General features: G+C 41.0%; 1 protein-coding gene across 3 annotated transcripts in view; it reads right to left on the bottom strand.

The window, feature by feature from the left end:
- The window catches only part of KIZ (kizuna centrosomal protein), a 120,188-nt gene that overhangs the window by 100,365 nt on the left and 7,342 nt on the right, over window positions 1–12,481 (bottom strand). For 2 of the 3 annotated variants that reach the window (XM_036322772.1, XM_036322771.1), the window contains exon 3: window positions 6,917–7,082. The exons of the other annotated variant lie outside the window; for it this stretch is intronic. In XM_036322772.1, coding sequence (XP_036178665.1) covers window positions 6,917–7,082 — 166 coding nt within the window. The remainder of the gene's footprint in view (window positions 1–6,916; window positions 7,083–12,481) is intronic. 3 annotated transcript variants of the gene reach the window in all.

Raw genomic sequence — 12,481 nt, 5'->3', positions numbered from 1 at the left:
TTCAGGTCTCTGGGATATCTTTTTATTCTTACAACACATCCCTTTTCCATTATGTTTCCTTCTTCTGTATTTTCACTCACATTCCTTCAATATTTCCTCATCGTATTACTACTTGTATGAAAGTGCTACCACCATTACCTTTTTTTTCATAGTTTTTTTTTTCATTGGTCTTTGGAATTGCACAGTAATTCTCAATTACAAAACTGAATAGACATTTAAGATCAGCTTGGCCTGACTTCCTCATACTAGATTTGAAGAATGGGTACAGAGAGTTACATAAACTGTCAGACTTGACTCATGTGAATATGAAAGGTGGAACTAAGATTCACTATCTTTTGTTTTTCTCCTACTTTTTTCCAGGCTTCCTCTTAGATGCTAAACCAAAAGATATGGAGGAACATTTATTTGTTCAATTAGTTCATATTAATGGGCAAGACACTTTGGCAGATAAAAAATGGGCTTTCCTACAGATTTTGTCCTTCATGAAGCTGAAGGTCATGCTCTGCCTAAACGGCTGTCACAATGCTTAGCAGTAACTGAATGAGAGCTCAAATTTTCCTCAAATTTTATCTTAAATATCTATTCAATATTATAACTGAGAATTACTATACAGTTCCAAAGACCAGTAAAAAAAATACCACAGTAGTTCTTATGTAGTTGTTCATGAAGAGGACACGGATAAATAGAAGAATTAATTTTCAATCAAGTAGGGAGTCTCAGTGCTTACCGAGTGCTTATTATGTGCCACACTCTGGGTCAGATACTGAGTACTAAAATGATGACATGGAGCTCATAGTGAGCTGAAAGAACAGATGCATGAAAAATTATAATACCATGGAGGTAGTGCTTACTGAGATAATTATGACACAGACCTAATACAAGAAAGAGGGAGAGAGGCCTTCTAGTTGAAGGATGTAGGAGATAATGTGGTACTTTCAAGGAAATGCAGATTGTTCAGCATCTTTAAAATTCTATGGGTGTGTATAAGTGAATGAGTGTGTGTAAAAGAATGTGTGCACACATGTGTGGGAGATAAAAATAGAGAGAAACAGTGGGAAGACAATGGGGGTAATAGATATAGAGGGAAAGAGATGGGGAATATGGAGAAAACAGGAATGGGAAATGGGTGGGCCCTGGGAAGAGAGGGAGACAAGAATAGGGGAGAGGGCAGAGATAGGAGAAAAAGATGGGGATGGAGAGAGGGTAGAAGGGGACAGAAATGTGTATATGTCTGCATTTGTGTGAGAGAGAGACACATACAGAATGTGTGTGTGTCGGGAGACTGAAGCAGGCAGAGACCAGCCTCCGGTCTTTGTCTTGAAAAAGCTGAGCACTCAAGGATTTTAGGCAGAGGAGAGACATAACCAGGTGATGACCTCCATGCTTGGGGACCTTCCCTGAGTGCCCTGATATGTCTGCCCATGGCTGGCACTGGAATGTGGAAGGCTAAAGCAGATGCTGGCAATGCTCCATGCAGGTCCCTGGGACCTTTCTGGGAGCTCCAAAGTCCCAGAATCCTTCTCTCTTGCCCAAGTTTCCTCAGAACCTGGGGAGGCTGCTCTGCCCACAGGAGCACATGGTTGATTCTCCATTACCTAAACTCCTCCCTCATCAGTCCTCAATCAATGACACTTGGAAGCCAATGTATGCATATCTCAAATGCTTTGAACCATTTGCCAGTTTCCCTGAGGTATTAAGTTCCAGGTGCCAACTACAGTGGTTGGCTTAATAATGTGCCCAGTTCCAGTTACCTGCGCTGCCCTGACTCACTTTCCTACTTGCTAATGACATTCCTTGCACTTCCCAAAGTTTCCACTTACATTTAAACCTCTGTCTCAGGGTAAACATTGGGGTGGACCCAATCTCGGGCAATGGCAAGGAGCACGCAAAGGAAACTGCTCTAAGGACCAACTTGGGTCCTTCTATAAAAGTTGCCACTGTGGGGGACAGGGGGACAGAAAGGGAGAAAAGGACGCAGTATTCACAGCATTACTAACACTACTATTTACATTCTGGAACTGAGTTTACTCAGCCTCTTTATCCATCTGACAAGTGGCAGTAGAGTCACAGCACTTGATTTTCAAAACTACATGAAAGACTTAAAAAGCCCTGAAAATTATTACTGGCCCCCAAAATAAAGTAGCATAATTCATTAAATCAGCTGAAAGGTTTTTTTTTTTTTAAGCTTTTAGTCCATTTAAAAAATTTACCATTATATAATAAAGTGGGCTCAGTCTTACAAAGAGGGAGCAATTCACTTTAAATAATTTGGGCAAAATCCCCACTTCTCCCACACTGCTTCATTTTGTTTCACTTTCAGAAATTCTACCAGTTAATTAAAAGTTCATGTACAAGAACTATATTCAAGGGGAAATACCCTATCAGTGGCATGTTGAGGTATGTGGGAAATACACTATAAACGTGCTAATCAGAACAACTTCCTACTGAAATTTATACAAGGTCAGTCAGCAAAGGCGATAAAGATCTGATACCTGTGCGTGGGCAGGATTAAGAGGAGACAAGTTCTAGCATACCTAAGACCTCTACTCAACAGTGGCACAAAAGGAAGAGCCAGAAAGAAATGAGAAGATGCCAAAGAAAACATCCTCTACTCTAAAACTCTGCCTACAGCTTGCTAAGCTAAGTGGTATCACTGCCTGGTTTCATGAGTACACACACTGGTAAAGCATGTGAACTTGGGTGACTGCCAAAATACAGTTCTCCATGGAACTCAACATCTCTCCTGACTGTAGCTACACGATCTGCTCTTTTATGCTATCAGCAGATTTATTTTTTTTTTTTTAAGGCATGGCCCTAACCGGTTTGGCTCAGTGGATAGAGTGGCAGCCTGCAGACTGAAGGGTCCCAGGTTCGATTCTGGTCAAGGGCATGTACCTTGGTTGCGGGCACATCCCCAGTAGGGGGCATGCAGGAGGCAGCTGATTGATGTTTCTTATTGATGTTTCTAACTTTCTATCCCTCTCCCTTCCTCTCTGTAAAAAAATCAATAAAATATATTAAAAAAAGACATGCCTTATCCAAAATTCAAAAAGTAAAATCTATATATTCATTGTTTATGAATAAAGCTTTACATCCTATCTAATAATAGACAAACATGGTAATTAACCATACATCCACTATGCTTCCCATTGCATAATCAGGGCGATATGCAAATTAACTGCCAACACAGATGGCGGCTGGCAGCCAGGCAGCAGAAGCGAACAGGAGGCTTGCTTGCTCCAGTGATGGAGGAAGCCAAGGTTCCCCGCCTGCCACAGCCGGGCTCTGAGCTCCAGTCTAAGCAACAATGTTGCAATTATAGAAGCTAAACAAACCTCAGATACCTGCTTTCAGCCAGCCGGCCTCGGAGCTGGAGCCACAACAAAGTTTCAATTACAGAAGGTAAATAAATCCCAGAATAAAAAAGAAAAAAAAAAAGAAAAAAAGGAGAGGCTGGGAGCTTCAGCTGCAGGCTTGGCCTGCCTGAAAACAGCCCTCAGTCCTTCATCCAGGCTGGCCAGGCACCCCAGTGGAAACCCCCACCCTGAAGGGGGTGCAGGCAGCCTGAAAACAGCCATCAGCCCCTCATCCAGGCTGGCCAGGCACCCCAGTGGGGACTCTCATCCTAAAGGGGGTACAGGCAGCCTGAAAACAGCCATCAGTCCCTCATCCAGGCTGGCCAGGCATCCCAGTGCGGACCCCCACCCTGAAGGGGGTGTGGGCAGCCTGAAAACAGCCCTCAGCCCCTCATCCAGGCTGGCCAGGCACCCCAGTGGGGACCTCCACCCTGAAAGGGGTGCAGGAAGCCTGAAAACAGCCATCAGCCCCTCATCCAGGCTGGCCAGGCACCCCAGTGGGGTCCCCCACCCTAAAAGGGGTGTGGGCAGCCTGAAAACAGCCATCAGCCCCTCACCCAGGCTGGCCAGACACCCAAGCGGGACCCCCACCCTGATTAGGGATACCATTCAGGGCAAACCAGCCGGCCCCCACCCGTGCACCAGGCCTCTATCCTATATAGTAAAAGGGTAATATGCAAACTGACCCTAACAGCAGAAGGACTGGGAATAACTGGTCACTATGACACACACTGACCACCAGGGGGCAGATGCTCAATGCAGGAGCTGCCCTCTGGTGGTCAGTGTGATCCCACATGGGGGAGCTCTGCTCAGCCACAAGCCAGGCTGATGACTACCAGTACAGCAGTGGTGGTGGGAGCCTCTCCTGCCTCCTCAGCAATGCTAAGGATGTCCGACTGCAGCTTAGGTCTGCTCCCCGCTGGCAAGTGGACATCCCCCGAGGGCTGCCAGGCTGCCAGAGGGATATCTGATTGCCATCTTAGGCCCAATCCCCCGTGGAGCAGGCCTCAGCCAGCATGTGGTCATCCTCCGAGGGGTCCCAGACTGAGAGAGGGCACAGGCCGGGCTGAGGGGGACCCCCCCCCTCACCGAGTGCACAAATTTTTGTGCACCGGGCCCTTAGTGTTTCTATAAATACAATGTATCATTCTTTCTTTAAGATGGTCCCTTTTACTGTTATTCTTTAGTAGTGCATTATATACATGTTTTTTTTACATATCCTATTTTATACAACGGGTGCTCTCAATATAAAAATATTGATAATATTGATAAGGATAATTCTTCCCTTCAAATTTCTCCTTCTCACATTCGATTATAACAAGAAATCAATAGTTATAGAAGTATAAGATAAAATTAAAAAATCACCATTGCAAAACCTCCCTTATGACTGATTCAGGCATCGTTAATAGATCTTAAAATCACTAAGTTAAAAGGCCGTTGAGGAATAAGAGTCCCATGATGTCAAACCGTCACCCCATAGATTTATTTACTAATTTACAGAGGAAAAAAGTACCTTACAATAGAGAGAGCTAGAGACTGGCATCTTAACCAAGGCATCAATGTCAGCCTCACTCAGGTAGGACCACCTGATATCATAGATGATTAGCCTCCTGATGGGATGCAGAAGAATATAACCTCAGCTGTGGCTGATTAATTAAAAATTCAGTCCTGGGCGTCACATTTTAAGTACTATTCAATGGCCAGGTATGGCTAGTGGCTACTGTATTGGACAGCATCATTATATAGAGAACATTTCTATCACTACAGAAAGTTCTAGTAGGCAGTGCTGGTCTAGACTAAATTTCTAGTTTACAGGAAATATGGGAGATGCTATACAAGTTTATTTATTTCATGAAAAGGTAGGTTTTTTGGAAAAGACAATAATGCTGGAAAACATAGAAGGCAGCAAGAAAAGAGAAAGACCAGATATGAGATGGATTAATTCCTTAAAGGAAACCACAGACATGAGTCTATAGGAGCTAAGAAGGGCTTTTGAGGACAGGACACTGTGGACATCACTCACTCATAATGTGGGGTTGGAGTCACTCAACGGCATGTACTAGCTAAATGATACCTCAAAGACATAACCAGTTAAATTCAGAATGTGAGTCATTCTACAAGCCTACCCTTCTTCAAAAGCCAGTGTTATGGGAAAAACCACACAAAAACACAATAACCAATGTAATGTGTGAACCATGGTTGGCTCCTGGTCTGGAACTGGGGAAATTTAAATATTGACTGGACATTAAGTGATATTATGGAATCATTATTAATTTTCTTGATGTGATAAATGGTATTATGATTATGTAGGAGAATGTCCATTAGGGGAGAAATGTCATTGTGTCTGCTGCTTAGTTTCAAAAATACACACACACACACACACACAAAGCAAGTATGGCAAAATATTTAAAAGTACTGCATCTAGGTAGAGAGCATAGAAGCTGTGTTAGTCCATTCAGGCTGCTATAACAAAACACCCCTGACTGGTGGATTACACACAACAGAAATGTTGCTCATAGTTCTGGAGGCTGAGAAGTGCAAGATCAAGGCACTAGCACGGTCACCTTCTGCTGAGGGCCCTCTTCCTGGTTCCCAGCCAGCGCCTTCTCACTGTGTCCTCACATGGAGGAAGGGGCTGGGAGCTCTCTGAAGCCTCTTTTAGAAGGCATTAATCCCATTTATAGGAGTTCCTCTCTTATGACTTAAAGCACCTCTCAAAGGCCTCACCTACCATACCTTCATTTTGGGGGATTCGGATTTCAACAAATGAATTTGGGAGGAATACATTCAGACTGCAGCATGAATGTTCATTAGGACAATTCTTTTAATTTTTTGTATGTACTTGAAATTTTTACAATAAAAGGCTGGGGAGAAAAGTGCTAGAGGAAACAAAAGAAAGGGAAGTACTGAAGCCACTTTTCCTATAACCAGTATTCAGTGGGTTAACATGGGCAACAACGTCTGAGCAACCCAAATGGTGAGAAAAAAGGCCTTGCCCTTCACACTCGGCATAATTTGTAGAGCAGAAAGTTGCCAAGCACCTTAAGGGAATGGGACACCAGAATCAGAAAGGGCTGCTAAGAGCAGTTGCTCTGGCGCACACAACGAGGAGGAGCATGAAGGCAAACTCCTCAGGGCCAGTTCTATCCCCTCAGTCTTCCCTCAACACACTGCCTGACCAGAACACAGGGCCACAGAAGAAAAAAAACATTCAGAGGGAACTCTATTGCTGCTCAAATTCAACCATGAGTCCAACAAATACCATGTGCCAGGTAGTGGCTAGTGATGTATGTGCCTGTTTTAAGTTAATCCATATGGCACAACAGAGTATAGATATTCCATTAATTCCTCAACTAAAGTAGGAATCTGAAAAGATGCAGCTTCAAGTGCTCTCATCAAAATTTGGCCACGTGCTAATGCATAAAGAAAATTGACAATCTTTTAGAGTATAGATGAACTGAACATTGTGACTGCCACTGATCTGAAACGTAGTGCTCATTATTTCTGATTTTAGCAAAAAAGGATTTTAGAAAAAAACATAGTACAAAACAAGATGTCACCTTTAGTTCTTGAAGCTTCTCTGTACTTGTGGTGGTAAAGTGTCCAATATGAGCTTGGAAATACTCAAACTGCTTTAAATATTCTTGGTTTCGAGTATGAGCCATCTTTTCTGATTCACATATTTCCTTCAGGTATTTCTTTAGTTTTACATACTTCAGCTTAACTCTAGAAAAATAAAAGCAGATTTTTAAAACAACAAAGTCAGAATCTGACTTAGGAGAATTTTCTTTTTTAAGAAATTGAATTTGAAGATGTTTATTGCATTCTATTTTTGGTGGAAAAAAACATAACATACATTTATTTAAGCACAAACTTGTGGAATACACAAAGTGAAACTGGGGAAGAAACGATTTTCGTCTCCTAGTCCATTTCTGAGGACTAAATCATGAACTGCTTCACTGAAATGAAATATTTCTTGCAACAGTCAGCACCAAACTTAATACTTATTAGTTTAGAAGAATTTTCTTTAACAAAACTGTTAGTGAGACAATGTATACTATATTATTTTCCCCAAACACTGAAACCTAAAGGACAGAATGCATATGCATTTTTAGAAAGAGGAAATTAATGCAACATCACTGAGGTATCACATCTAGGCATCACTCTCCTGAGAAATATATATAAGACCATATTATAACATTCACACAGTAAAGATTTATATGAATTTCTTCCTAAAAAATAAATGTGATTCCAAGAGTGGTGTCTATGTGGCCAAATTCAGAGCAAAAGCCCATTAGAATTCTTTTAAATGACAATCTCAAAACTACCTGCTCTATGGAAATCAAACTATAAGCCACAATCCATAAACATTAAAAAAGTTTGAAATTTAAAATAAAGAGCTCTCATTAGATATAATTTTAAAATTTTGTTCGAAATGGCAACAACATACTATATTATTAAAGTACTAGAGGCCCGATGCATGAAATTCGTGCAAGGGGCTAAGTCCTTGCAGCCTTGGCCAGCCCTTGTAGCCCTGGCTTCATCCAGAATGTCATCCGGATGGTCGTTCTGCTGTTCAGTCTAATTAGCATATTAGCTCTTTATTATATAGGATTTTATAATAAGTTATAGACTGTAACGCTACTCAAAATGTGAAAAAACCTTTAGGGACTCATCCAACGTGTAGTATCAAAGAACTCAGGATATGCAGCCCACTCACAGAACCAACACTGCTATCTCTGGCTCTTTCTTTTTCACAAGTACATAAGTCATAAAAATACCAGTAGCATTTGTATTGTTGTTTCAATAAATTATTCAATGGTATTCTATCAAGCAAAAATAAATTGAAAACCACAAAAATGTTCACCCTCAAAAGCAGATTTGCAAAGATGCTGAAGATATTAAAAATTAATCTTTAACAGATCTTAAATCTCTACACTTAAGCCAATAATTTTCAAGAATTTCTTTATTGTGCTAATAATTCTGTGCTTCGATCTTAGTTGGCTGTCCCCATTTTTCCTTATGAACAAAAACTCAAGAGTGGTTTTACTGCTACCCATGTCTACCATTTTCAACGTAAGTGACAATAATGAGGTAGTACCGTCTTTCACACGCAGGTGTTTGGTGAAGCTGCTGGTGGTGGCCAGTACCCACCTGGAATAGGTACAACAGTAACCATGCCCTCTCCATAAAAGTCTAATTTCATTCCTGCCCTTACATTAACCTTCAAAGCTAACTACATAAGTAAGTTATCTATCCATCCATGCAATCATTCATATATTCAGTGCTCTGAATATGAAAGCCACTCAGTGAGGTCAACAGGGAAAATAAAAAAATGAGATAAGTAACGAAAAAAACAATCCCATTTACCATTGCACCAAAAAATTAAGATACCTAAGAATAAACTTAACTAAGGAGATAAAAGACCTGTACTTGGAAAACTACAGGACATTGAAAAAAGAGGTAGAGGAAGACATAAACAAATGAAGAACATACCATGTTCATGGATTGGTAGAATAAACATCATTAAAATGTCCATACTACCCAAAGAAATCTACAGATTCAATGCAATCCCCATTAAAATACCAATGGCATACTTCAAAGACCTAGAACAAACTCTCCAAAAATTCATCTGGAATAAAAAAAGGCCTTGAATAGCCACAGCAATCCTGAGAAAGAAGAACAAAGTTGGAGGGATCACAATACCAGATATCAAACTATATTACCAAGCCACGGTTCTCAAAAATGCCTGTACTGGCACAAGAACAGACATATAGATCAATGGAACAGAACAGAGAACCCAGAAATAAACCCAAGCCATTATGCTCAATTAATATTTGACAAAGGAGGCAAGAGCATACAATGGAGTCAAGACAGTCTATTCAATAAATGGTGTTGGGAAATTTGGTCAGATACATGCAAGAAAATGAAACTAGATCACCAACTTACACCATACACAAAAACAAGCTCAAAATGGCTAAAGAACTTAAATGTAAGACGGGAAACCATAAAAATCCTATAAGACTCCATAGGTAGCAAAATATCTTTGCCGACACAGCTCCTAGGACAATGGAGACTAAGGATAAAATAAACAAATGGGATTACATCAAAATAAAAAGCTTCTGCACAGCAAGAGAAACCATCAACAAAACAACAAAAAGGCCCACTGCATGGGAGAACATATTTGCCAATGATATTTCAGATAAGGGTTTAATCTGAAAAATTTACAGAGAACTCATACAACTTAACAAAAGGAAGATAAACAATCCAATCAAAAAATGGGCAGAGGACCTAAATAGACACTTTTCGAAAGGGGACGTACAGAAGGCTGAGAGACATATGAAAACATAGTCACTAATCATCCGAGAGATGCAAATCAAAATAACAATGTGGTATCATCTCACATCTATCAGAATGGCTATCATCAACAAATCAACAAATACAAGTACTGGCAAGGATGTGGAGAAAAAGGAACCCTCGTGCACTGCTGGTGGGAATTCAGACTGGTGCAGCCACTGTGGAAGACAGTATGGAGTTTCCTCAAAAAGTTAAAAATGGAACTCCCATTTGACCCAGTAATCCCACTTCTAGGACTATATTCCAAGAAACCAGAAACACCAATCAGAAAGGATATATATATGCATCCCTATGTTCATAGCAACACAATTTACAATAGCTAAGATTTGGAAACAGCCTAAGTGCCCATCAATAGATGAGTGGATTAAAAACTGTGGTACATCTACACAATGGAATACTATGCTGCTAAAAAAAGAACTTTCACCATTTGCAACAGCATGGATGGAACTGGAGAACATTATGCTAAGTGAAATAAGCCAGTCGGAGAAAGATAAATATCACATGATCTCACTCATATGTGGGATATAATGATCAACATAATTTGATGAACAATAATAGATTCAGAGAGAAATGGCAGGGGAGGGGAAGGGTTAGAGAGCAACCAAAGGACTTGTATGCATGCATATTAGCATAACCAATGGACACAGACACTGGAGCAGTGGGGGCTTGCCCAGGGTAGGAATGGATGGGGGGGGGGGAGATGTCAAGTGGGGGAAAATGGGACATATGTAAAACTTTAGACAATAAATACATTTTAATAAATGAGATAAGTAAAATACAGTGTAAGGAATGCTATGTGGGACAGTGCAAGGGGCTCTGACAGGACTGGGCAACCCAACCTAGTTGAAGGAGTCAGGGAAGCCTTCCCAGCAGAAATTATTTTCCAGCTGACATGAAGGTTGGTTAAGACTTAATCCAAAATTGGGGAAAGCAACAGTGAACAGTCAAGGGAAAAACACTGGAGCAGAGGAAGTAGTATGTAGGAAAGTTCAAAGATGAATAACAGTGATATGACAAAAATAATAATAAGTAATATTGACTCTCACTCTTGGTCAGACACTTATCCCTATTTGATAGATAAAAAATGGAGACACAGAATGTTGAAGTAATTGTCCCAAGGTCACACGGCTAAGAGCTGGTGGGGTTCAGGCTAAATCGAGGGACTTGGCAACAGAATCTACCTGTTTACACTATACTACAAAAGATCCTGTCGTGCTTCAGAAACTGAAGTTTTAGTCCATGTAAAATGTAAGGGAGAGGCTGGCAGGGTCAGATAATGGTGGGCATGGTAAGCCCTTGTACCAGATACTTCCCATGCCCTCCTCACATCCTCCTGACCCAGCTTTTCTTCTACCAGTCACGGCTGCAGCAACCGGGTAGCACCTGCCTCAGCTGTGCCTGGTATCTTGCTTTCCCAGGGCTGCTTTTCTGAATTTGCAACAAGGAAAACCTGGGTATGAGAAGGAGTTAACACCCCCTGCCACGGCCCTGACCAATGGGGGTCAGAAACCAGGAGGTAAAAAGCCCCCCTTTCCTTCCTTGCGCGGACACTTGTGAGGAGCAGAGAAGCGATCGACACTGTGCCTCTGAAGGTCAGGAGGGATCAGCCCCAGGTGCCCAGAGCAGTGACCAACTCCTACTTCATTCTTCCCAGCCCTGCTCTCCAGTTTTATGTGACCACTTCCTGAAAAAAAACAAAACTACTACCCACAAAAACAAAAACAAAACACCTACCACCTACACACAATCCTTGTCTCAGACTCTGCCTTCTGGGGTAACCAGGTTGAGGCAGCCATGTGAGACAGGAGTTTATCCTACAGGCAGTCAAGGAAAGCATCTTTTTAGAAAACCATACCCTGTGTCTCACAGGAAACAACAAGAGCTTGAGAGTGGGGAACAAACTCAGAAAACTGATAGCTTGATAAAGGTTCCCATAATTCTCTCGCCACCATTATGTCAGGAAGTTGTCTCAGAACAGGCCACAGAAAGAGTGCACACTCTTTCTTCTGCCCCTTTGGCTGTGGGCTAGAAAAATGGCAACTGCTATGGATCCTCTAAGACCTGGGCCCACTTCTGAGGCCATGGCATCCACAACACTGCTATTTCTTCCATCATCTTGTAGCCTCTTCTCGTCCCTCCTAGAGCCCAGAGACATGACTGTCCTCCCTGCTGGTGCCTTTGGAAGTACACTAAATCTTAAAACCAAAGAATAATGTGGAAGATCAGGAAATAAAAGGACCTGATCGGTGGCTTGGTTTTAAAGCACTCTTGGCTTCTCTCTCTTCTGGATAAGATGTTTTCATTTTTCACTCATTATGATATGAATAAATTCCAAACTTAGTACTATCATAGCCAGAAAATTTCCATATAAGTAATACTGGCAGTAACACTATACATTTGGCTTAAGGATGAAGTTCAGTTTCCATATTATAGAATTAAAAGTAAAAGTTTGCTCTCAATATTAGAGTAAGTAACCTAAAAAGGATAGCATGTATATTATTTATTGTCCATAATAACTTTAACATTCATTGTCATATATCTGGGAACAAATGGGACACTATGTAACCCTGCCTAAAACAGTTTGTTGAAAGGTCAGCTATAGTAATTATGCCTTAATTATTACACAAACTTAATGGGTAAATTGTTAACAAAAAGATAGCAGACTATAATGTGTCTAACTCTTAAGCTGTTTAAGAAAAATAGACTCCAAATAATGAAAAAAAAATTTTATCTTATGCTAATTTTAATCAAATTTATTCTTACATTTG

The sequence above is a fragment of the Myotis myotis genome, unplaced genomic scaffold (assembly GCF_014108235.1).
Source record: "Myotis myotis isolate mMyoMyo1 unplaced genomic scaffold, mMyoMyo1.p scaffold_m19_p_9, whole genome shotgun sequence".
Lineage (NCBI taxonomy): Eukaryota > Metazoa > Chordata > Mammalia > Chiroptera > Vespertilionidae > Myotis > Myotis myotis.
Note: the sequence above shows the minus strand (reverse complement) of the source record. Positions and strands in the feature narration are given on the sequence as shown.